Here is a 23321-nt window from a genome sequence, read left to right as displayed (position 1 = left end):
GTTTCTCAGGTGGAATTTCTTTAACTCTCTTTGGGATTGCTACAAAATCTGAGCAAGAACCTTGCCAGTAATCTTAATCTCATATTTCCAAAGTCCTGTGATCAAAATAATTATCAGTATATCTTCTCCACCATGAAAGAATTCATTAAAACCAGCATGTTTTAAGTAACACTTTGGGTCAGCAGATATGTTGTATTATAAAGGGTAGTAAGTACCTTATTATAATAAAAATCCATCCATTGCTGACAGACCATTTGCAAAGAGAAAAAAGGGTTAAGATATCTGCAATGTTTAATTCAATCACTGTTCAATTTTAGTAGTAATTCTAACAAAGCACAACTAGAAGCGGAAGTTCATTCTACTTTGTTGCAGAACGATTCATGGCCTGGATTTAACTATCAGTCATTACCTAATTTGTAAACTATCTATTTTGGATATAAACCATAGATTAAACATCATTATTCCTGCTAATAGTTATTAATCAACATTAAACATATTCTAAATAAAACTTCTTATAAAATTAATATAACAAGGTTATATTAACATGAGTAAACATGAGTGTTGAGCCACAACCCCAGGCTTATTGATGTGGACTAACGTAGTAGATGGTACATGGCTTGTGATCCTCAAAGAATGACTTTAGCTTGCTCAGATACAGTACTTGGAAACAACTACATTGTTTTAAAGGTAATCAGCTAGTTCAGGCCTTTACCCCTTTTGGAAAATGGTGGATGATTATATGCAGTAGGCACAAAACTACTCCAAGGAGTTCAATTAGCCAATTTTTTTTTTCCTTGCAGGGGAAAATACTTATCTTTGATAGGAGCTCCTCTTTGTTCATTAATATATCTCTCCAGCAGTACAGGAAGAATCATGAAGGGCCAAGGGGTACTTCAGGGCAACATTCTTATGAGTGGTGTTAACAATCTCTATAAAAGCTACACACAGAGAACAAGCATTTCATGCCATTAATGCATGAAGGTACATTAAAAATCAGTGAGAGCCTTTTTTTCTTTCTTCCAACCATTGCTTTTTATTTTTACATATCAACAGCCATTGACTCTGAAATGAGACAGGAGGGTTTCATGATACATTTCATGCTGCGAAGTTTAAATCGCAGCCCAAAAGCTGTGTTGGTTCTGGATAAACCTAGCATTACAGTGAGCAGCATCAGGAGATTGCTGGGGATGCATGACGAAGAAACATTTTTATAAGCTGTGGTGGCAGTCAGTGCTTGTGTCCATGCATTGTCTTTTACCTGCACCCTGAACATGTTTCTTTTTGAATGAACTTGCACAAGGAGCAAAAAGAAAAGCAGCGTGGAATTGCTGGGCAAAAGCAGAACTGTAGGTCTGAGGTGCAGGGGAGGGCACAACTCAAAGAACAGAGGCTGGGTCACCACCTTGGGGAAGAGAGATCACCAGTCATTGTCTTCTGTGTCCAACATTTTTTGCTCCCACAAAGTGTTCAAAATGAAATCCAGGTGTCTGCTCACAGGCCTGAGGCTGCCATGGCTGCTTCTCAGCTGCCTCTTCCCAAACCTGCCGATGGGACGAACCCCACGGCCCACATACCAAAAAGGATCAATCTCAGGACCTGGAATTCAAAGCAGTCAGTGAGGCATCTACTACTGCACTTAGAGGCAGTGTTTCCTGAACATCTTGAGGATGTAGCCCACAAGGAAAAACAAGGGGAAAGGCTGCAGCCAGACACACGACTTGCTGGTGCCTTTGAGAATTGCTTTCTATGTATAGACTCTGAAAGAACAGAATTCAGACACAAAATGAATTTTCATCCATCTGGTCTGCAACCTGTATTTTTAACATATGCCAAATTATCCATCAGATTTTTCTGCAGTGTGTACCACATACACTATTTCTATAAGCTAACAAATCCAGTGGATTGCAGAGGGGATTCCTATGTGAGGGGTAAACATTAAAATTATTATTCACTTAGCAAGTTGTTTCCATGGGTGACTTTTTTTTTTCCCCTTTTAAAGCATCTGACTTTGACTTATTTTTGTAGTCTAGTACAGTTCTGGAGCAGGTGTGGAGAGGGGTATAGTTCTATTAAAGGACTAAGATATAGCAAGAGTGAAATTCTACAATGTGCTGGAGATGATCCCACCCCAAGGAAATGCCAAATCATTCCAAACCCAGAGACCTGTCAGGAACAGGAATAGACTACAAGTTAAGCACATTATATATCATCCCAGTGATATGAAAGTCTCAGGCAAGGCAGGAGGATTTTCCCCAGTGCATTTTGATGCTTGAACAGAGAAAATAAAAAATTCACTTTGCCTTTAAATTTCTCCATAAATATATCTTTTAAGTCTTTCAGCACAATGTTGAACACCCCTCCTACCCAACAAAACACAAGTAACTTAATTTTTTTCACCCATGTACCTAGAAACTGAGGTTCCCAATATCTCTAGTCCTCTTTAATGGAGAAAGATGTGCTACCGAGAGCCCACACACCTTACTCCTCACATCCCCTTTCTCCCACTCCACATACAACTATCAGCCTTTGGTCCTTGGAGAAAGACAAGAATTCTTGGTATGATTTTCTCAAAAATCTTTTGGACTGTGTGTAAGCTTTTATTTGGGACACATGGTATTGTCCCTCACCTGGCCAGCCTCATTTCCTCACAGCATCTCTGAATAGAGACACTTCAACTACTTGTAGTTGGACTTTCAGACAACTTGTGCTCCCAGACAGAAATGAAGATGTCTGTAAAGTGAACTTAAGCTTCTGGCCCTTGCTTTCTTGTTATATAGAACTGGTTGTGAACTACGTCAGGTCTACAGAATACAGCTGATATTTGGTGCTTAAATATTTGATGTATACCACCTTACATTTTCTTATCTTTTGCATATTAGTGTCTTCTCTGATATTTATCAGCAATATTGCTATTTGCCTCGGTTAATTAAAGGCTATGAGAAAGACATGAAGTTCTGCATATGGTTAAATGGAAGCACAGGGTCCCACACCAACATTTCACCATAGAAACACCTACATGGATTTGCTGCTGAACTTTTTCTGACAGCCCAGCCCTGATCCCTCAGTGCAGCAGAGACTGTGGGGTCACCATTATGTCAGGTGAGAATCATACTTACTTCTGTTGTCTATCTGATGTTTAAATGGCCTGCTCTGTCCTGAAGCAAAGCTGAGCGATACCAAGAGCACCAGCACATAGACAGTGACCAGCTTTAAGCGGTTTGGTGACCACTGGGCACGTGGTGTCCAGGAGATTGGATGCCACATGACAGAGCAATGGTGGGAAGGCTGTGAGGAAAAAAGCGAACATGGGGAACACATATGAGTTAAAGTTGTCAAGGTGAAGTAACGTGTCAACTGTAAGAGCGTGCTCCTGTCCAACAGAGACATTTTTTGGCTGTGTAAGTCCTGTGGAACACTGATGCTGGGGATGTCCTGGGCATTTCTGTTTGAAGGTCAAGGCTATGCAGTGAGCCATCTACTGAGGTAAAAAAATATTTTCTCTCCAGCAGTGAAAGCCCCTGACATGGTTTCACAGGGCACTTGAGTCCTGGCCCTGAGCTCAGTGCTGACTGCTGTGTGGCCCTCTGTATGACCATGGGCATTGGCCACCAAAGTGTGTTTTAGCCACTACCTCCGGCATCCTTTCCTCACTTGTAAAATGTATCTAACATTTGCATTTTACACACACTTTTTACAACTAAATGCATTTCAGTATTAATTATCCTCCTCTGTCATCACACCCAGAGTGCAAAAGTACGATTTCCAGTTATGGTTTCCACTGATAGATGTTGCAATCCTGTAAATGCACCAGATGCAACTGAATGAGAAATGCCTCCCATCTCCCCATGGGACAGGCTGGGCAGAACAGAAAGTGCTAAGCTGGGAAAATTGCATCCAGGAGGTGAATGAGCCCAGGCTCGGGTTACCACTTTCTCTAGCATTTTGTACAAGCTTCCTTGCAGCAGTTTTCCCAGCTGACATGCCAGGACAGTCTGTCTTGTAACATGCAAGCTCTGCCTACGTATTTGACAGCCTAAAGCCTCTCCTACAGAAGTCAGCAGGAGCCCTGTTTACTTAAGCATCACTTATAGGAGATATATAAGCACAGAGCTATAAAAAATCCTCTCAGCTCTGGCTACATAGAGGCTTCTCCTTATGTATGGGTGGGGTTTTTCCCCAGTTGCTGCCAAAATCATAGCCTGCTTTCAGTACAGGCAGAGCGGGAAGGAAAATCTTTGATGCGAGATGCTCCTAAGCACACCAAACAGGCAACACAGCAAAAGCACATGGAGAACCTGGTGGAGTCTTTCATTAAAATGCAGTCAAAAGCTCCTTAACCCCTAGTATTCAGTGAAGGTTTCTGTAAGGCTTTTTCCCACCCCAATAGTTTCTTACCAGGCAATTTAGAGGAAAGTGATTTTAACTCATGATATCAGAACTGCGGTTTAACTTTTTCTAACTTAAGTAGCTCATAACAATCTCATGACAATCACAGGACTATCTTAGCCTAAAACCACAGGGGGTGAATTCTGCCTTCAGTTTCAGCTGGGGTACATCTCTTCTTGCTCCATGTTTAGCAAAGCCTTATGTTCACTGACAAAAAGAAGGTGTTTTTAGGCATCTCTCCAGTGTGTTTACAAGGGTGCTGACAGGTTTTCCAGATTACTTGCTCTTTTGTTTTGTGTCTTGTTTTTTGGGAACTGTGTTACAGAAAGGAAGAGCTTGTCTGAAGCTCATTGCTGATGAAGGACAAAAATACAGAGAAAAGCTTTTAGCACACACTTTTTCCTAAGCATGCCAGGTTTCAGTCTCCACCAGCTGGTCCTATGCCTGAATCAGTCATCCCAGCCACCTTCTACAGTGCTGTTATTTATTGAACTTTTTACTCATACTCCTATCCTGGCTAGGGTTTCTGCAAAGCACATCGCTCCCACTGCTCCTCAGTAACATGCCACCCCTAAATAATCAGGGGGCTCAGCATCTCTAATCCTCCCTCATTTTTCTTCTCCTAAGTGTCCCACCCCTGTTTATATGGGAAGAAACACAGGCAGAGGTAATGCCAAACACTTGACCCTGAGTATTTCTAACACCCAGCTCTGTCTTATCACTAAGCAAAAAATCCTGGTTTACCCATGCACAGTCCTTTCAAGAGTACTGTGGCTGAGAGATGGTCTGTAATCTCCTGAGGTCCAGACCTGCCTCAGCCCATAGACCTGCAGCTTTCTTTCGAAGGCGAAATTGAAAAAAAAAAAAAAGAAGACCTCATACAGTTGCACTGTATGCCATCCATTTTTAACCATTAAATAATCATCAAAAAATTTAAAACCTGACTATTTGGAACAAAATTAAAAGTTTCAGGAATAATTTTGCTCCTGGAGCTCAGCAAAATTTGGCACCGCTGCTATCTGGTCAACTTGCCAGTTCTGCTTGGTGACTAAGCAGAGTAAGTCTTTAAATTTTGGCTGAGCAACATCTGTGACAGTAGTCTGGCAACTTCCATTGACATGAGAGAGGAAAGTTAAAGTCAAAAATACAATTATAGTGAAGCCACGGTATCACAGATTGCCATGGGTCTGCCTCACACAAGGAGTGGGAGACCAGCCTGGCTCTGCCTCTGGGCACACAGGGGCTCTAAGCATACAAAACTCAAGCCCTGCTGCAGACCTATCAGGTACAAGCCTACCATGGTTGTCCTTGGAAGACAAGGTGCTGTTAGCTCTTCAAACCCCAAGTTAGGTGCTACTAACTATTTAATCCCCAAGCCAGCATCTTACAGGAGATCAGCAGCTGTGTTCACCTCCTTTCATGTTCAAAAGCAGCCCTGGAAGTACCCATGAGAGATCAGAACCTGGGTGAACCCAGGCCTGGGACCAAGGCCCATTTCAGGGCTGAGTGGCATGAGAGGCGTATGGCTGCACTGGAGGCTGCTGCCTGTGCTCTCCCTGCAGGGACACACCAGTGCCTGAGGGCTCAGCCACATTGCCTCAGCACAGTCTCCTTTGCTACAAAAACTGGACAAAAGTCACTCAGCACAGAGCACAGCTGTATATGTTAGTGTAGCTAAGCTAAAGCTCAGAAAGAAAAGAAGAAATCCAGCAAGAGCCTGGACAAGCACTGAAGCAGATAGAGGGAGGCACTCACCTGTTTGCACCAAAGCTGCTTCTCAGGTAGTCACTGCTCCAAGTAGAAGCAGGGCAGCTGATGGGGGCTTGTGCCTTTTATACTGGAGGGAAGTGGACTTGAAGCAGGGAGGGGGAGTCAAGAGGTGGACCAGGAGGACGTCAGCAGTACTAGTGAGCAGGATTTAAATTTACAAAAGGAGGAGTAGAGAATGGTGGCTCTATTAGAAAGCCATTGATCAGGGAAGGGGGCAGGGAGCAGGAGTTGAGGACAGCGCCAGCGTATGCAAGGGGGGCCTGGCAGGACACGCGGCTGAGGCCCCAGGCCCACCAGGAGGAGAGCAGAGGGGAGGAGGCTGTTGCTGTGTTCCTATAAGTGAGGGGACACAGGCAGCCAAGAGCAGCACTAGCTGCTAAGCTTTCTACAAAGGAGAGCCAAGCCCTCTGTGCTGCCCGGCTGAGATGCTCTGTCTGAAGAGCATCTCTAAAGGGGGGAAACACTCATGGCTGGGGACGAGGTATGGGGAGAAAGGAGAGTGGGAAGGTCTCAGGGCCAGCAAGCTGGAACGCTGCAGTCCGTGCACTCCTTCCCAAGCCCTTGTTCTTCTTGCTGTTGTCCCGTCCTTGACTGTTGCTTGGGATCTTATTTGATGGCAGCCCTAGTTTCATTAAGCCCCTAACTCACAGCTGGGGTCAACTCACCCACGTATAAGTTTTAGGTCATACTGCAGCACAGCACCCAAGTAGCTGATGAAATCAGTTGTGATTCAGTGCTTAAGCAGGCACTTACCAGTTTAGTGGCAGAGAAAATTTCACCTGCATGAGACTATCTTGAGCAATATTGTATTTCTACAATAGGCATCTCTTTGGAGTGGTTATTTTTAACTTTGTCTCTTGACTAACATGTCATCACAGCCTTGCTGGTTAAGACCTCACTGTGTTAAGACTTAAGACCGTGTTTACCGTGAAGGTTTGTAGAGGAGCAGCAGCTGAACTGGCAGGTGTTTCACACCTTGGGCACCATCCTGCAGAGAAGCTGAGACATGAAGCATTACTGGGCTGCCTGGGAACCACAGGCTCTCTCTTCACAGACACAGGGTTGTGCTCCAGTCCTGGTGGGACTGACTACCTAAAGAAACAATTTTTAAGTCTGTGCTTAGAAAGGGGGCTCTGAGGCCTGACTCTGTCTATAAACTGACACTGGATAGGAAATGCTGAAAACCCATTAGGATGAAGAGGAAGTTCAATAGCAAATCTGTCATGCAATTTTTCTATAAAGATGCTTCCAGTTGGGAAAACCTCAAAGTACAAATAATGCTATTTCACTGCAGCATCTCCAGAAAGAAATAAAATTATTTTATTTCCTAGGGGCAATTGTTGGGTACTTCTACAAGGAAGTAGGATTGATATTTTGCCTGGTCCTGCCCTTACTCAGCATCCAGGCATCAAGCAGATGACCCCACCACCACCACTTGGGAGAGTATGGTCACCAATTGTGGGGATTAAAATAAATTTCTCATTTCTGGGTAACAGTTTGTTTTATGGGTATATGTATGAACAAAAATGGTAAAGAAGCCTGAGAAATACTTTCTATTCTCCAATTTTCACCTAGCAAGAGCTAAAAGAAGTGTCTTCCTCATCCAAGTTTTCAAGAGTTTACTCAGACTACTCAGGATTACAACTACAAAACATGAAGAGCACTTCAAGTCCATGATGGCACAAAAAGTCTTTTTACAGCTAATACAATCAATAATAGATATAAATGCTTTCCTCAGAAACCTCCTTTTAGCATTTTGCCTTTGAACCTTCCAAGTGCTCCCTACATAAAAATCAATCTGTATCCAAGAACAAGGCAGTAGCTGTGCTTCTGCCATTCTAATTTTGTGTGCATGCATGCAGAGGGTATCTTAGTAAGTAAGACTCTTCATGGAATCTCATAGTAGATCTTTTCCCTTACTGCTTTTCACATTTATTTTAACCAGCAAATGTGGGTATCCTTTCTCAGTGTGTCGTATGCAATTGCTGGAGTAAGAGGGTTTTTTTTCCAGAATATGCAGAATCCTGTCTTGTTTTGTTGTTTTGCTAGTGACTCTAACATCTTAAAACAGAAGTAAAAGTCTTTTTCATCCCATTTATTCTTTCTTACTGGCACTGCAATGTGAGCCTTTCAACAGCACAATCATTTTCACCAATTGTCACCTACATGGAAATTACTATGTAAAACAAAATTATTCAATGTCCTCATGTGAACATGGTTTGCTGATTGGTAAATGCTGCCTGCAAAATAATATGTCATACAAAAAACAAACAAGCAAAAAACAAGCCATTTAGGAGAACCACTATTTAAAATGCTCTGATACAATCACCTACCTTCATTCTGGCCCAAGGTTGATCTACTGCAGCATCTTGGTTTTGACAGTGGACAGCAAAAAACATCTATGGAAAAGTCTAAAAACAGGGAAACATATTTTGACATTCCTCACTAGACTCTTCTCGCAGATTCTTGAGCCCTGTGGTCCAGAGGCCTCCCAAGCCAAACGTTTCTTTCTGGTAGGCAGCCCTTGACAGACTACTTCCCTTTCACCATTGCTTCTTGAACCCATGTAAATTCTCAGCATCCACAAAATTGTGTGCCAAGGACTTCACAGCTCTTCCTCTGCTACCAGAAGGATCAGGGCTCTGCATCTGTTCTGGACACATCACTTGCCACTTTCAAGAACTTCCATTTTCACTTTCATTCAAGTATTTTCCTTTTCACTTTCAGTCATTCTGACTTTATAAAAGGCTACTATAAAATGTGCTTAGCAACAAAGACTAATAAATTACGTGGCAGTCTGCTTAAATGAGCCTCATCAGGTGTTTCTCTTACTAAAGTACTATTTTACTCCATCCTCATTGACTGGATTTCATTATTTCTTTCCACCAGAGCACAAGTGAACTACCACAGTGCTACGTACAGTACTCAGAAGCTTCATAGAAATAATCCTGGCTTCTCCTTTGAATCAGAGGAGGGGATAAGATTGACACTTGTGCTGCCTGGAGCTGGAAATTCTTAACTGACATTAACTAGGAAGAATTTGATGATTGATAAGAGGCCCAGTTGCTCTGAGTTTGAAGGATTCAGGACAAGTTGTATTCACACCTATTCAGAAAACCATGTGAGTTCAAGCAACTACATGAAACTTCTAATTACGTTTAGCTTTACACTGAAGCTGTTCTCTACAAACGTTCAGGTTCAGAGAAAAGCCAGGACTGGCTTTATTTTGGAGCTATTTTTTTTCTTTGAGAAAGAGGACCATCTAGTGGTTAATGCTGAAATTATCTTGTTTTCAGCCATTACTGAGCAAGGAATGAACCCCCACATTCCAAACAAAAGCATGTGTATCTTGAAATCTGGCCGTTTACTGAAGCTCAGCCAAACTACATAAAAAAAGCCCAATTCTCACGAGTTAGGCTTAGCTATCCAGGTGTTTATCAGCAGCACAATGCCCAGGTTGCCCAGTCTCCCAGTTAGTGCATGCTTATTGGAACAACTTCTTAGCAGCTGGGCAGCTCAAGCATAGACTACAGCTAAGGACATCAGCCAGCCTCCACAAGCCCTTCCTCAGCACACTGTGGAGGCTTTGCACCAGAGTTAGAGCTTGGATGGAAAAATACAAGTCGGGGTTGGCATGGTTACAGCCACCTTCAAAACTATTCTGCTGATGGGAGAGGGAGGATTTCTCCTGACACTTTTGCTACTCTTCCTCCATGCTAGAAAACCACCAGGCAATCTCCTGCACAGAGGTTCAGGATGTGCAGATTGCAAATGGAGATGGACATTGTAGGTAGAATCATGTAGTGGGAACAGGGAAGATTAAAGTTCAAGGAAAAAAAAAATCAAGGATGGAAATATTTTTACATATCTCTCAGGCATCCAGCACTTTGACATTATTCTCAGAATGCCAATATTAGGCCAGCAAAGGACAATTTCTGGTGCTGGAGTGGAGCAGATTTTGTGCACAGAGTAGTTGCAAGATGGAAATTAGTGCTGCTATGTGCCATTTGCATATTTCATGCACAGTCACTTTTTCAGGCAACTTAAACTGCTCTTTTAACACTGAGTGCTTCAAGCAGTAACTGGGTTTCCAGGCTGTTGCAGAGGACTGGTCAGCATGCAAGTCTGCCATTTTCTGGTAAGGTAGACTGCAGGACCAGGTACAGGAGATGTGTCTACAGGAGCAAGCCTTAATTAAATTAAATTTTAGCTTTGTAAAAGCACCTAAGGAATAAAACTTAAAATATTAGGATGCTGCACGTGAAAATAATAGTAGCATATATTAGAATCGTGTTTGTAGGAAGTGAAAAATGATGTTGTTCATTCTGGTTATTACAGAAGGGCAGCTGCAGGCAAGTGAGGCCCTGTGCAAGCAAACAACCAAAGATATATGCCATACCAAGTCCTAAACTAAAGCATAGCTTGAGCCCCTACTGTGTAGGTAACTTGTTTTTTTCCTCATGCAAGGCTTTTTCATGGCATTCCCAGCCCATTTTTCCAACACAGCAATTATCTGGAAGAAAGTTTCTCTCACTGGTCTGGGTTACCTATTGCTCCTCAAGAGCATCTGAAGTACTTCTGAGGGTACCCAGTGAAGGTGCAGTTCTGCACTAGGGTGACATTTTAAAGTGTACTTTATGGCTTCAGTATGTCATATTTATCATCTGTATGTCAGTGAGTCTCCAGTTTTAATCCCTGCAGCTCATCTAGTCATAAATAACCTCTAATGATTCACATGCAGCTTGACAGATGAACTGAAATACAGTAAAAGGCAAGCAAGGGGATCTCTAAATGCTATTCATAACCAGGTCTTGCAACTATTACATTTAAATAGCCTGAAGCCAGGATCAAGTTAATTAGTGATGATGTTCTTTTTTTCTGGCACTGTAGTTGGCAGGTTGTATGTTAGTTACGAAGAGGCAAGAGTCTGATGTCTAATATTAGTGAATGAGATTAACTCCAGCCTCTGCTATAGGACAATTAGCCGTAATCGGAAATTTAACAATTAAGCAACAACACCTCTTGCCTCCACTTAGGTTTTAAACTTACTTTAATTGCTTCTACCTTTCTTGTTTGCTGCTGTTTGCCATGTCTGCTTTGCCCAACTTTCTTCAGGTTGGGATGGCTGGAAGCCCTCACAGTCAGGACTTTCACAGCTCCTTTGCCATGAGCGGCTGCTCAAGAGCATTGGGAAGGACTCAGTCAGGACAAAAGACCTCAGAACAGCTGTCAAGGGGCAATAGCAAGAGAAGCATGTCTCCAGCAGGATGCCACCTGTCTCTGCCCACAATCACCAAGGTTTGGTGCAACGTGGTGGCACAGACTGTATTTGTGTCTGACCTTCGTGACGGATGTGACACAGAGACCTGCAGCTCCCTCTCAGGAGGACAGCAGAGGGAAAGCTCTTCGCACAGACACGGCCCCAAGAGACTCCGCCAATGCACACGGACATTGTGGCAGACTGCCAACAGAACAATAAGGGTGCTGGCCACCACCTTTGTTTTAATTGCTGCCCAGTACATGTCGAGTTGTGCAGTTAGGGTTTGTTGCCATTCCCTCATCATTTGTCAAGGTTTACACTTCAGAACTATTCACTGTGGATCCATTTTAAGGATAAAATAATCACATCTTCTTGGCTTATAAAGGAGCTTTGTTGCTTCCCAGACACCAAATCTCATTTGTCTGCAAACTGTAGGATGACTTCCAGGGATGCCCAATGAGCCCATAGGATTGGATTAACCCAGCAGTGAGAATTAAAAATGTAAAACTATTTTAAATGCATGAGGATTCAAAGTAAACACAAGAACTGACACAGCAAGCAGCATACTTGCCTAAACCTGAAGACCTGGACTTGGGATTTGTGTCTGAAGATTCACTGTCCTCTCATTCATAGCCAGGCCTGTCCCCAGACTCTGTCCTCTTCGGTTGTCTCAGCAAAACTGTTGTAGTATTATGCAAGTGGAGTGGATTTGATGCAACCTTTGAGTTCACTTTTTAACTCAAATCACTTTGAAGATCTTACTCATCCCAGTGCCCCACAGACACTAGGATTGGCCCAGATAAAGTAACAAAAAACAGTGGCTGAAAGAAAAAAAGGGGACGGACCTGCTTTGCTGCTAGGAAAAAGTTTCATGGGATGATGATGGGAGAGCAAAAGAAAATCTTGCAGAGAGATGTAGAATTGGCAAGAACGTATCACAGACAAACATTCTTGACATTAGTAGTAATGTAAGTTCTCTGAGAGAGTTGCTATAGACACCTCGGGGTCATTTCCCTGAGGACAGGTGTCCTGAGCTTCCTCAGCCTTTCCAGAAGGTCTCTCAATGTCTAGCTCTGCATCCTGAATCCACAGACATTGTCCAAATCACGGCATGTCTCTGACTGAAGCAGGTACCTCAAGTTCTTGCCTCATCCTCCCATTACAGCCCCAGGAGTGCCTTTTGCAGTTGCTTCGGAAAGACTTAAACAACCCTCCTCTAGAGCCCATGCTGCAGTGAAAGGCTGCATCAATCATGGTAGCAAAGAGTAAGCAGAGGTTTTGTACCATAGCAAATGGCCTTGCCTTCCCCATGGGAAAAAGAAAAGGTTCCTTGTAAAGCACCAGGACCAGAAACTTTCTTAGGCCATTGCACACTGGCATTCATAAAACTACTGCAGTTCTGATCCAGGCCTTGGATCACAAAAAAAAAAAAAATCCCTCTGATTTCAGAGGACTGAAGCTTAGTATAAAAGCAAAAAAAGGGGAAAAAAATACAAGAGATATACAGGTTCTGGCAGTTGTGCCAATGCAACTAGATTATTGGACATCTGCAAAGCCATTAATCATCTCCTGAGAACTGGCAAGCTTTGTAACACCTGCACACCTTTTTAAATGCAAACTTTTCTCACTACAGCCCCCACACCGCTGATGTTCTCCCAAAACAGGGATGGTCAGTGGGCAGCTGTCGCATGGGTGCCCTCTGGGGCCACACACCAGCCGTCCATCATGGCCCCCCAGGGCTGGGGAACGGCATCTGCGCCCACCTGAGAGGAAGGGCGAGGGTGCAAAGCTCACAGAATGACAGAACTGTAAGGGTTGGAAGGGACCTCTGCAGATCATCCAGTCCAACCCCCTGCCAAGGCAGGGTCACCTCGAGCAGGTGACACAAAAATGCACCCAGATGGGTTTTCAATGTTTCCAGAGAGGGAGACTCCACAGCCTCCCTGGGCAGCCTGTTCCAGTGCTCTGCCACCCTCAATGGAAAGAAGTTCTTCCTCATGCTGAGGTGGAATTTCTTGTGTTTCCAAGTTGTACCCAAAGTGGGGATGCAGGTGGTTTGTGGGGCACTGACTGCCTCCCTTACCATGTTCAACATTTAAAGCAGCACTTTGTTCAGAGAAGGGAGGCCTGAAGGAGGGGTGTTTGCAATGTATTTTAGTGGGGAAAGGGAAAGTGCTCTCTCAATTTCAGATCAGCTTGAAAAGCACCAAGCCAAAGGGATGCAAGCATGGAACGGGCATCTTCCATGTGCTGGGGCACAGCAGTCCCTGAGGGCTGTCAGGGTGGAGAGCAAGGGACTCCAGCAACCTGCCAGTGGTGCTGTCAGGGCCCCTGCTGATTGAGGTGAGGAAGGACACTGAGGTGCCAGAGAGAAGGGCCCTGATAAAGGGTCTGGAGCACAGATCTGATGAGGAGCGGCTGAGGAACCTGGAGTTGTTTAGCCTGGAGAAAAGGAGGCTAAGGGAGACCCTACTGCTCTCTTCAACTACCTGAAAGGACGTTGTGGCAAAGTGGGGGTCGCTGTCCTCTCCCAAGCAACTAGCAGTAGGACATAGTCTTAAGCTGTGCCAGGGGAGGTTTAGGTTGACCATTAGGAAAAATTTCTTCACAGAAAGGGTGATTAGACATTGGAATGGGCTGCCCAGGGAGGTGGTGGAGTCACCGTCCTTGGAGGTGTTTAAGGAAAGACCGGACGTAGCACCTAGTGCCGTAGTCTACTTGACGTGGTGATGTTCGGTCGCAACATTCGCTTTCCAACCCGAATGACTCTGTGATTCTCGGAACAGCTCTCCGGCGGGTCCGTCACGTGCGGGCGGCCATTTTGTGCGGAGCGCGGAGGGCGGTGCCCGTTAGCGGTGCCGTGGGGCGGTGCGGGCGAGGGGCGGGGGGTCCCTCCCTCCCCGTTTTATTCCCGTTTGCGCTTCCTTCTCCTCTTACTCCTTCCTTTTGTTCTTGCTGTCTCTCTCAGGTTCGCCCCCCGCGTCCCTCTGCTGTTGTTACCCCACCCCTCGCTCCTTCCCGCGCCCCGCCCCCTCCTGGCACTGCGGAGCCGGAGACGTGACCCGAGCGGACTCGCTTCCCCGCAGCTCCAGCCTCTCGCCGTAGAGTCGCATGTCCTCGATCCAGAACCTCCAATCCTTCGGTAAGAGCCGCCGACACCCTGCCATCCCCGCAGCAAGTCCACTCATGGCCCCCACGTTTCCGAGGCCCCGGTGCCCCCGCGGTGACATTGAGCGGGTGTCGCCGTCCCCGCCTTGCTCCGTGAGGCAGCACCGGCGGCTCATCCTTGTCCTCCCGTGCCGGTGGCCTCGGGACGTGCTCAGGGTGTGCAGCGGAGAGACCTGGGGCGGCAGGGTCAGCCCCCTCGCTGCTCCCCTAAGATGCTGCCATGTTCCCTGCTCTGATACCCCCTATCAAGGGTTCGTATCCTCTGTTAAGGAAGGGGGTGTTTTCCTCAATTCCAATTGCTTGTTGATCTGCTGCCTCATCTTATCCTTAGCAATGTCCCAAAACGTGATACAAGCCCTGCAAGGGTTGTTGTTTCTGTAGATTGAGCTATACAGATGGCAGGTAATTTCTTTTGTATCAGCAGGGAAGTTTAACTGTGCCAGGTGCCTCCCTTATCTATAGGTAGCAGAAGTGAGCAAGTTAGCAGTTTATACAGTAATTTCGCCTGACTTTCAGTCACAGCTTTGACTCTAATCTTTTGCACGTATAAACCGTTTTAACATCCAGTTATATATTTGTATTATACATATTATATATATTTTTGTTATATATATTATATTTATATATTTTATATATATTATATTTAATACCTAAAGTGCTGGCTTATCTCTAGCTTAGAGCCCCAAACTCTGCCAAGAGATCTTGGTTTATCTCCAGCCTAGTGTCCTAAACCACGTGATCTTTATGCCAAAGTCCTTTTTTTCTTTCACTTTTTTGTTGACTAAAATTTCTGTTGGTGTTTGCCCCACAAGCTGTGGGGTGCAGTAAAATTCAGCATGGTTAAACAAATGCCTTAGTAGAAGTTAAACTACTGAAGATTCCCACTTCTGTGCTGTGGTGCTTGAATCCTCATCCTGCTTTCAGTTGCTTTAATGGTCTTGTTATTCTTGTTTCTACAAAGGTCTGTCAGTCTGTAGATGAACTACTTCTTTTTGCACTTCTGCTGAAGTTTTACTCATTTGGGACATTTCTTTTGAGTGGATAGCAAAACTTGATCAGTGCTTTTAGGTCTGAGGTTTGGATGGAAGTTTGGGAAATTTTGTTTGGCGTGGCTGTTGAACCTACAGGGACTCTTCAATATCATTCTGATCGGTATAAAAAATTACTTGTGATTCATCTTAAAAAGTAAAGGAGTACTTCATGCTTCAAGTTTTATTTGGAGCTACTGATTAGGAGACTTGCAGACCTGTAAAATTTCTTAATTGAGTGTTAAATATGTTTTTTGAAATACAGAGAATAAGCCGTATTAATGCAGAAACCTCCCATCTTTCTAAATGCCTTTCTGTTTCACCTGTGCTAGATAAATTTTAGGCTTGGAAGAAATTGAAAACTGACATTTCTGTAGTCAAAGCCTAAACTAATTTTGTTACAATTCTCACCTAAAGCTGACTGGAAGGGTGCTGGTTTACAGATAGCTTCTGACATCTGTTAGTGTGTGTCTTTGTTTTGTTTCTATTAGTAGCCAAGAATTACATCTATGCCTTAAAGTGCTGGTAGTGTGGTAGTTGTCACAGTATAAGTCTTCTCTTCTGGACCTGTAAAGGGAGTGTATATAGTAGAGTTTGTTTCTTTGTACTTACCAGTTGACCTGATAAGAGATACTATTGCTTTATTTCACTTTAAATGCCTGTGACTGTCTAAAACTTATGTGCACTTGACAGTCTCTCAGAACCAGGTTTTCAGGTTCAGAGCTGCAGGATTTACAGTTTGCAAGAAACAATGAGGCAAACTGATAGCAGAAAATTGTTTTTATCTGGGAAGGCATTGAAGAAACTGGATGCACAGTAGTTGAGAGTGCTGCCCTGAGTAGGTAGCTGAATGAGACTTAATACAGCTGTAGAAAAAAGCGCTCTGATTTTAACAGTGTGTTTTTAAACAGGGAGAAAACATCAGGATTATCCCCTAAATAATAATAAATGTTGTGAAGTGAGAAACTTCCTGGTTAGTTTTGAGCTTGGGTGTTTTCCTTTGTGGGAATTACATGAATCTTTTTGCCTCCTACAGACCCCTTTGCTGATGCAACAAAGGGTGACGACTTACTCCCGGCGGGGACTGAAGATTACATTCATATAAGGATCCAGCAACGAAACGGAAGAAAGACACTAACAACTGTTCAGGGAATTGCAGATGATTATGACAAGAAGAAACTTGTGAAAGCTTTCAAAAAGGTGAAGTTGCTGACTTGGTTTGAATAAAGATATATAAAGTATGATAGCTTTTAATACTAAGTAACAGAATATTTGTTTTATTTCATTCTTGGCAGTGCACATCCCTTTCATATTCAGGTTGATCCCTCTCACTGTCTTCCGCAAAACACCTATCAGTGTCTATAAGACTGATCTTTGCTAAAGAGTTAAACATTTCTATTCTATAAAGAAGTAAATAAAATATATTCTGAATGTTTCCTTAAAATTTCCCATATATATGACTTTGTTGATGTGAACAATAAAACCAACTTAAAGTAGAACGGGTTTTGCACTCCTGCCTCTGTTAACAGCTGGGTTGCTGTTCAAAGTGGAGACCTTTAATTTTGCTAGGATAAAAATACTTATTTTAAAATAGTGTGGGGTTGAAAGGCTGTATCTTAGGACTTTGTTTTCCGTTCTTGCGATGACTGTTCACTAGTTTCTTCTGCACAGTAGCTAATCCTGTCATTGCCTGAATTTACCAGCAGCAACCGCTTAGTTTGTGTATGTATGCATCAGCAGATATATTCCATTTGCTCTCAAAACCAGTAAAATAGATTTAGCCTTTGCCTGGCTTGTCATCAAAATTCAATAAGCACCTTCTGAGACAAAGTTCTCCTGAAAAGACTGACTAAGCAAAATCATGATGTACATCAGATGTCTTACAGTATAAATGTTTCTCTCTAGAAATTTGCTTGTAATGGTACTGTGATTGAACATCCTGAATACGGTGAAGTTATCCAGCTGCAAGGTGACCAGAGGAAGAACATTTGCCAATTTCTCTTGGAGGTGAGGGGCTGCAGATAAATATCTAAACCTCTGTGGAAATAGTAGAGGGACAGGTGGTACTGATGCTAATTAACCACGTAAAGATGTCCACTGTAGTTCCTTTGTGTTTTAAGCTAGAAAGTAAAATGACGCACAGTGAGAGTAAACCTCTGGTAAGAATCAAAGCACTGTAGAATGGCTTTACCCTGTCACAACACACCACTTGTTCTCTGGCAGTGCAACTTCAGCTCTTCATTTGTAAAGTCAAGTGTTTGATGCAAACCACAATCGTGAGACTGAAAATACTATAGAGGAAAGAGGCTGACTGTTGCAAATGACAATGCAGAGTTACACTGTCAAAGAATAAGGGCTAAGACTATAGAAGAAATTAGTTGTCTGATAAGATTTTCTTTTTGTGTAGTGAGTTCTTCTGCTTGGCCCAGAAACATTCTGGGAACTAGAAGAATGTTTTTCGAGTATATACTATATAGCAGTTTTTAATCAAAGTATAAGATTGTGGTAACTTGATATTGCTGTAATAAATACCCTAAGTATGTAAGCTTTACTGAAATATGTTGCTTTTCTTCTTTAGATTGGCATTGTCAAGGAAGAACAACTGAAAGTTCATGGTTTCTAATATACCTGTACACTTATGAAGAACCCTGCAGTATTGGTCTTACCTAACCTGGCTCTTCTGTGAAAAATGAATCTTTGCAGTGAATGGACTTCCCTGTTACCTGAACATTTACAATTTAATTCACATTTGCATGACTGCATGAAACAGGTGGTGTGTAGACTAGAAACACATAAGAAAACTTCAGTAAGGTGGTAAAAAAGACACTTGTGAACTTTACCACATTTCCAATGGAAATGTATTAGTGATGATTGTTCAGTTTAGTACTCTCCACCTGACTTAAATGTGTGAGTTGTATTCAAATAGTGTGTGTTGTTGCTTAAAAATAAAAGTTTGTTCATATGTTTTCTGGCATATCTGAAATGCTTTAGCTGAAGTTTTAAACTAGCACTGCAGCCTTGCTGAAGAATGGCTGAGCTGCTTTATGGCAAGTGTAGCTCACTGCTGATTGAAGAAATTGGAAAATCTACCTGATGAAGTATTAGCTGAATTATCAGTAGATTTAGCTTGATGTGATCTTATCCTGTGGCTGTAAGATTAGAGCTTTAAAGTCTGTAGTGTAGGTGTATCTTAATAGCAGCGTAAGACAAATTGTTCACTGAGTAAGTAACTGAATCTTCTCTAAAATTTATTGCAGTGACTATGAGCTATTAATGTGAAGCATAGTAGAGGTGAAATAAGCTGAACTTAAGACTGCTGTTACTGAGAATGTGCTAAATATCTAGGTCTTACACAGTACTCCCAAAATATTTGAAGGAAGGGGATGGGATATTCTCACTGGGTGAGGAGGGAAGAGATTGATTTGGCTTCTACCATGACTGTGCTTTTAATGTTGACAAACAGAGTGTTTTAATGAGCTCATAGTGTTAGCTGCAGGAGTAAGGAAGGGAACAGGCTCTACTCTGACCTTTTTCTTGGTATGAAAAGTTTTTTTGAGATTAAAAATTGATGTAGAGAGTTTTGTAATGGAGTTTGGGTGTTACTGCAAAAAGCTGATTTAGTCTGCTTTTCCAGAAGGCAATTAATTCAGCATTGTTGGCAATTATAATGTTTGTTCCACCATGCATTTAATCTAGTTTAGTTAACTAAGGCATTTGGTATTCTGCTTGTAAGACATGTCTCTTGAAGAATGAAATTAATTCACTTGGTGAAAAATGCAGATCTTGTCTTCCTTTTGAGATAGACATGGAAATTTTCTCTGAAGCAATTCAAAATATGATGAGCCATGAAACTATAACAATAGTGGGAAATGTTTAAGAAACGTTATGTAATACCATGTATTCTCTGGAAGGGAAGAAAGAGACATTTATTTACTGCTAACACTTACTAGTAACTTATCCAGAAAAAAAAAAAACATTGATGACTACCTAAGTAAACATCAGGCATAGGCAAAACTATATTACTTAATATCACATGTGCCTGTACTTTGTTCCCTATTCAGATTTGCCTTTCTAAACAGAAATGCTCACTTTAAACTCATTTGAACTTTTTTTTTCTTTTTTTTAGATTTCTGAGTTCAGATATGAACCCTTATGGCACTAGCAACAATTAGGGGAGCATTATATGACAGTTTCTTTCTCCGTCTGGTCTAGACAATTCCACCTATAAGAATCCAGTGTCCAGTCTCTCAGTCCCCACAAATTGTGCCTGGTGTTACAGATCTTAATTGTTCAACAGAAAGGATGTTCCAGAACATTATAACTACTAAGGTATAATGTGTTCAGGAGGAAGGAATGCCTGCTGCAAGATGCAAAATACCTACACACCAAATGAAAAAAACAAAAATAAGTCTTATGCAAGTCTTGCAGATTAGCAGAATAAAATCATTCTACTGCAAGTTTATCTAGTCCTGATTCTTAGGTGCTGAAGTAATTAATCTATTGGGGGTACATAGCACTTCGTGATTTTCATTTTATCATATGCCAGAAAAACTGTTGTTCCCATTTAAAGCTTGTTCTCCTGCCCAAGAGGAAAAACAAGCATTACCTTCTCCTATTTCCCTGCTATTACATGAGTACTTCTAGTGGGCTTTGAATTGGAGATTAACAAATGACTAGCAGATCTCGTGTTACTGAGTCAGTCTTCATTTCAGATGGCATTCCATTAATTTCTACTACCTAAGCTTGAGTCATTTCTCAATAGTCATTCTTCTTGGAATAAATAAGAAAAACCTTTTGTTCATCCTCCTTGTTTAAAAATCTGTTCTTGCAGTTGATAGGTGGCTTGGCTTTTGTGCTTTAGGGGAGATGCTTGTGTTTTGACCTTTGAAGGGCAAAATTGGGAGAAAGTAAGAAGTAAAACCTTTGAAGTTTAAAGAGATGAGATTTGTTGTGGTGACAAACTATGTAATCTTTCTAGAAGAAAAGCAGAAATTTTTGTCCTTGAGTGTTTTAAACCAGAACAGTGTCTCTCAGATTGTAGTTAGCCTTGTTACAAGCCCAAACCTCTTTGTATGTTCTAGATGAAAGATTTTTACAATTTCATGTTTTGTTATCTTACTCTGAAACTTCTTTGTCAAACTTATTTGGAATACATATTCATGTTTCAAGAATGCTGAAAATGAAGGCTTTGGAAAAGAACTGTTTAACATACTGCCATGAAAATTTGTTTTCACAATGAAGGCAGGTTTCAGTCTTTCATCTGTGCCTTCAGTAAAGGATGTGGCCTATAATTGTCAAGGCAGTAAAAGGGAGCTTATAATAGAAAGCACTTCTGAAATTCACCAGTAGGACTTGAGACTGGCCAAGCTCAGACTGCAAAGGGTGGTGCTTTCTTTTTGTTGGAATGTTGTGAAGTTTGTGCCCTTCAGATCTGCAAATCAACATGGCCTTCTTAGTGATGCTTAAGCTTAACCACAAGCTGTTATTGGATGTAGAAACTGTTTTTCAAATTCACAGCCTTGTGCATAGTTATATTAAGCTGCTGTAGCTGACTCTGAGTTGATACACTGGAGTAAGGTGTTGCATAAATAAATTCATTAAACTGACTGTTCTGAATCCACATCTACTTAATGCAGCTATGAGCATGAAACCCTCACTTGCCAAACGGTGGCAGCAGTCTTTATTTGTAGAATATGAGATTTAGTAATTTAAATCTGTAAACTGCCTACTTCCTCTTGCTGTGTAAATTATCAGGCCCTTGACCATCACCTGCTAAATTTGAACGTGTGTCTCAGAGATGAGCATGAGGAGCACAGTGATAGCCAGATAATAATTTTCTAAAGTGGTAGAACCTTTGAAAAGAGGAATACCTGAGTTGTGTGTGTGTATGACTATTCATTGGTTCAGTGGCTTTGCTTAAACCTTGGTTCCTGCACTGCATTCTTGCACAGTCTAAATGAAAACCATTTTGCTTTGGAGAGAGAGGAGGGAACTCCAGTAAAAAAAAAAAACTGCCTTAGGAAATCTATTTATCTCTGAAGTCTGTTTTTATTAACTTAGATTCCTGGACTGCAAGACCTCTGTAACATTGTTTCTGTATCTTTTAAAAATCCTAGTTAAAACTTCCTTTAGAGTTTGGCATTTAATGTTCTAAATACATCTAAAGCCATAAGAATTGTTGAAGCTTAAGTTTCAAATATTAATAATAATAATAATTAGACAGAATTCTTAATTCTGTCCTGTACTGCCACCCTGCTTATAATTGGTGTGTAGCTGCCTTGCAGATGCATGTGTTATTTAGAGTGTGTAGTTTTTGTAACATCTTGTCTAACATGCTGCAGCCTCTTACAGGCCGTACTACTCTAATTTTACAGTGTAGGATAGATGTTCCTTGAGTTCCAGTCAGCAATTATTTTCCTTAATTCTTCTTGGAAGGCTCTAGTGGCGCAGTAGTTCCTCATACCATGTGAAAATATATACAAGATCAGTATTTAGCCAGTTAGAGAATGGGGGAGGCCTTTTTTATAGATCACTTTGGCACACAGTAGGGGTTACTGTCCCTCTTATCTCTTTAGTGTTGATTAGTGTCACTGAGTGTTCCTCTAACTAGTGTGCTGTTGCTGCTAGGGAAATGCAAGAGGGTCATGTGTATTTAAGTGCTATGACTCTTTGTGCATCCGTACTCAGTTTAGTTAGGAATGTGTCCTCCACACATGGCAACATGAAGGTTGTTTTCCAGTTGCCAGATCAAAAGCTCTTGAGATGAATAAGGGGAAAATGGCATAGTTGTTTTATGTTTGCTGTATAGATGTTTCATGCCTACTGTTTTCAGTCTGCATTAAAAAAACATAATCTCAAAAGAGGATTTGTACTTGGCTTGCCTTCTTAAAGTTTGCTACATGCCTGTCATTGATCTCTTAATGAACAAGTCTTAACCTGTACTGGAGTATTGCTACAGAGCTGAGACAACAAAAGCTTTTGAAATAAAGTGTGCAAATGTTATTTGGTATATCGTTTTCTAAAAGAAATGGAATTTTATGCTGGTGTTAAGGAGGGGTTTTTTTCTTGATGGAAGATAAAAGCATAATTTAATAGTGATGTGTGTGATCCTCTTGTAAATGGCTTTGATTTCTTCTAGAAATGTTAAATTTCTACCATAATCTCTACCAAGCAACTTAAAAATACTGTGACTTGTCCTGGAATATCATATCTCTAAAACAAGATGATCATATTGGCTTGAGGTCTAAAATTTTGTGTGGAAGAGAATCATCTAATTTCTTGAATAAGCAAAACACACAGTGTTTTAAGATGAAGCCAGTGTTCCAGTCTGATCTCAGCTGTTTTAGAATGTCTTGCATCTGTGAAATGTGGCAGCACATTTCTGAAGTTAATTTGGGGTCTGATTAAAAGTACTTGTATGTACAATAAATGGTCGATTTTTTTTTTTCCATTTTAGGCCATCTGCACTGTGATTATGCAAAAAAAACCCCAAAACCACAACATGTGATTCAGGCTCTGTTCTCCAAGTTACGAGTAGCTGAATTCAGCAGATGTGGTTGCAAGTAGAAGGGTCATGCTCCTCAAAGGCAGGAAGGATTTAGCTATCAGCTGTGTTTGGGGTCCCTCTCACCACTGGATGGGGGGGGAACAGCTCTATTCCTACAGCACACACAAGCAAGGCTCAGGTATCATGACGGGACAGTCAACCC

The 23321-nt window shown here is 41.9% G+C and overlaps 1 protein-coding gene across 2 annotated transcripts; it reads left to right on the top strand.

Annotated features, from left to right (window-relative positions):
• The first annotated feature begins 14245 nt into the window (after positions 1 to 14245).
• EIF1B (eukaryotic translation initiation factor 1B) lies at positions 14246 to 23041 on the top strand. 2 transcript variants are annotated; one of them, XR_004355201.1, is made up of 5 exons: positions 14246 to 14558; positions 16649 to 16812; positions 17518 to 17619; positions 18191 to 18382; positions 19739 to 23041. XR_004355201.1 is itself a non-coding variant. In XM_032678802.1 (4 exons), exons 1-4 carry the CDS (start codon positions 14528 to 14530, stop codon positions 18233 to 18235), a joined length of 342 nt encoding a protein of 113 aa, XP_032534693.1. In that variant the 5' UTR covers positions 14246 to 14527; the 3' UTR covers positions 18236 to 22618. The 2 variants fall into 2 exon arrangements, 1 of the variants encoding a protein (XP_032534693.1); XM_032678802.1 differs by having other exon boundaries at positions 18191 to 22618.
• The last annotated feature ends 280 nt before the right edge of the window (positions 23042 to 23321 follow it).

Source organism: Chiroxiphia lanceolata, chromosome 1 (assembly GCF_009829145.1).
Source record: "Chiroxiphia lanceolata isolate bChiLan1 chromosome 1, bChiLan1.pri, whole genome shotgun sequence".
NCBI classification, from domain to species: Eukaryota; Metazoa; Chordata; class Aves; order Passeriformes; family Pipridae; genus Chiroxiphia; species Chiroxiphia lanceolata.
Note: the sequence above shows the minus strand (reverse complement) of the source record. Positions and strands in the feature narration are given on the sequence as shown.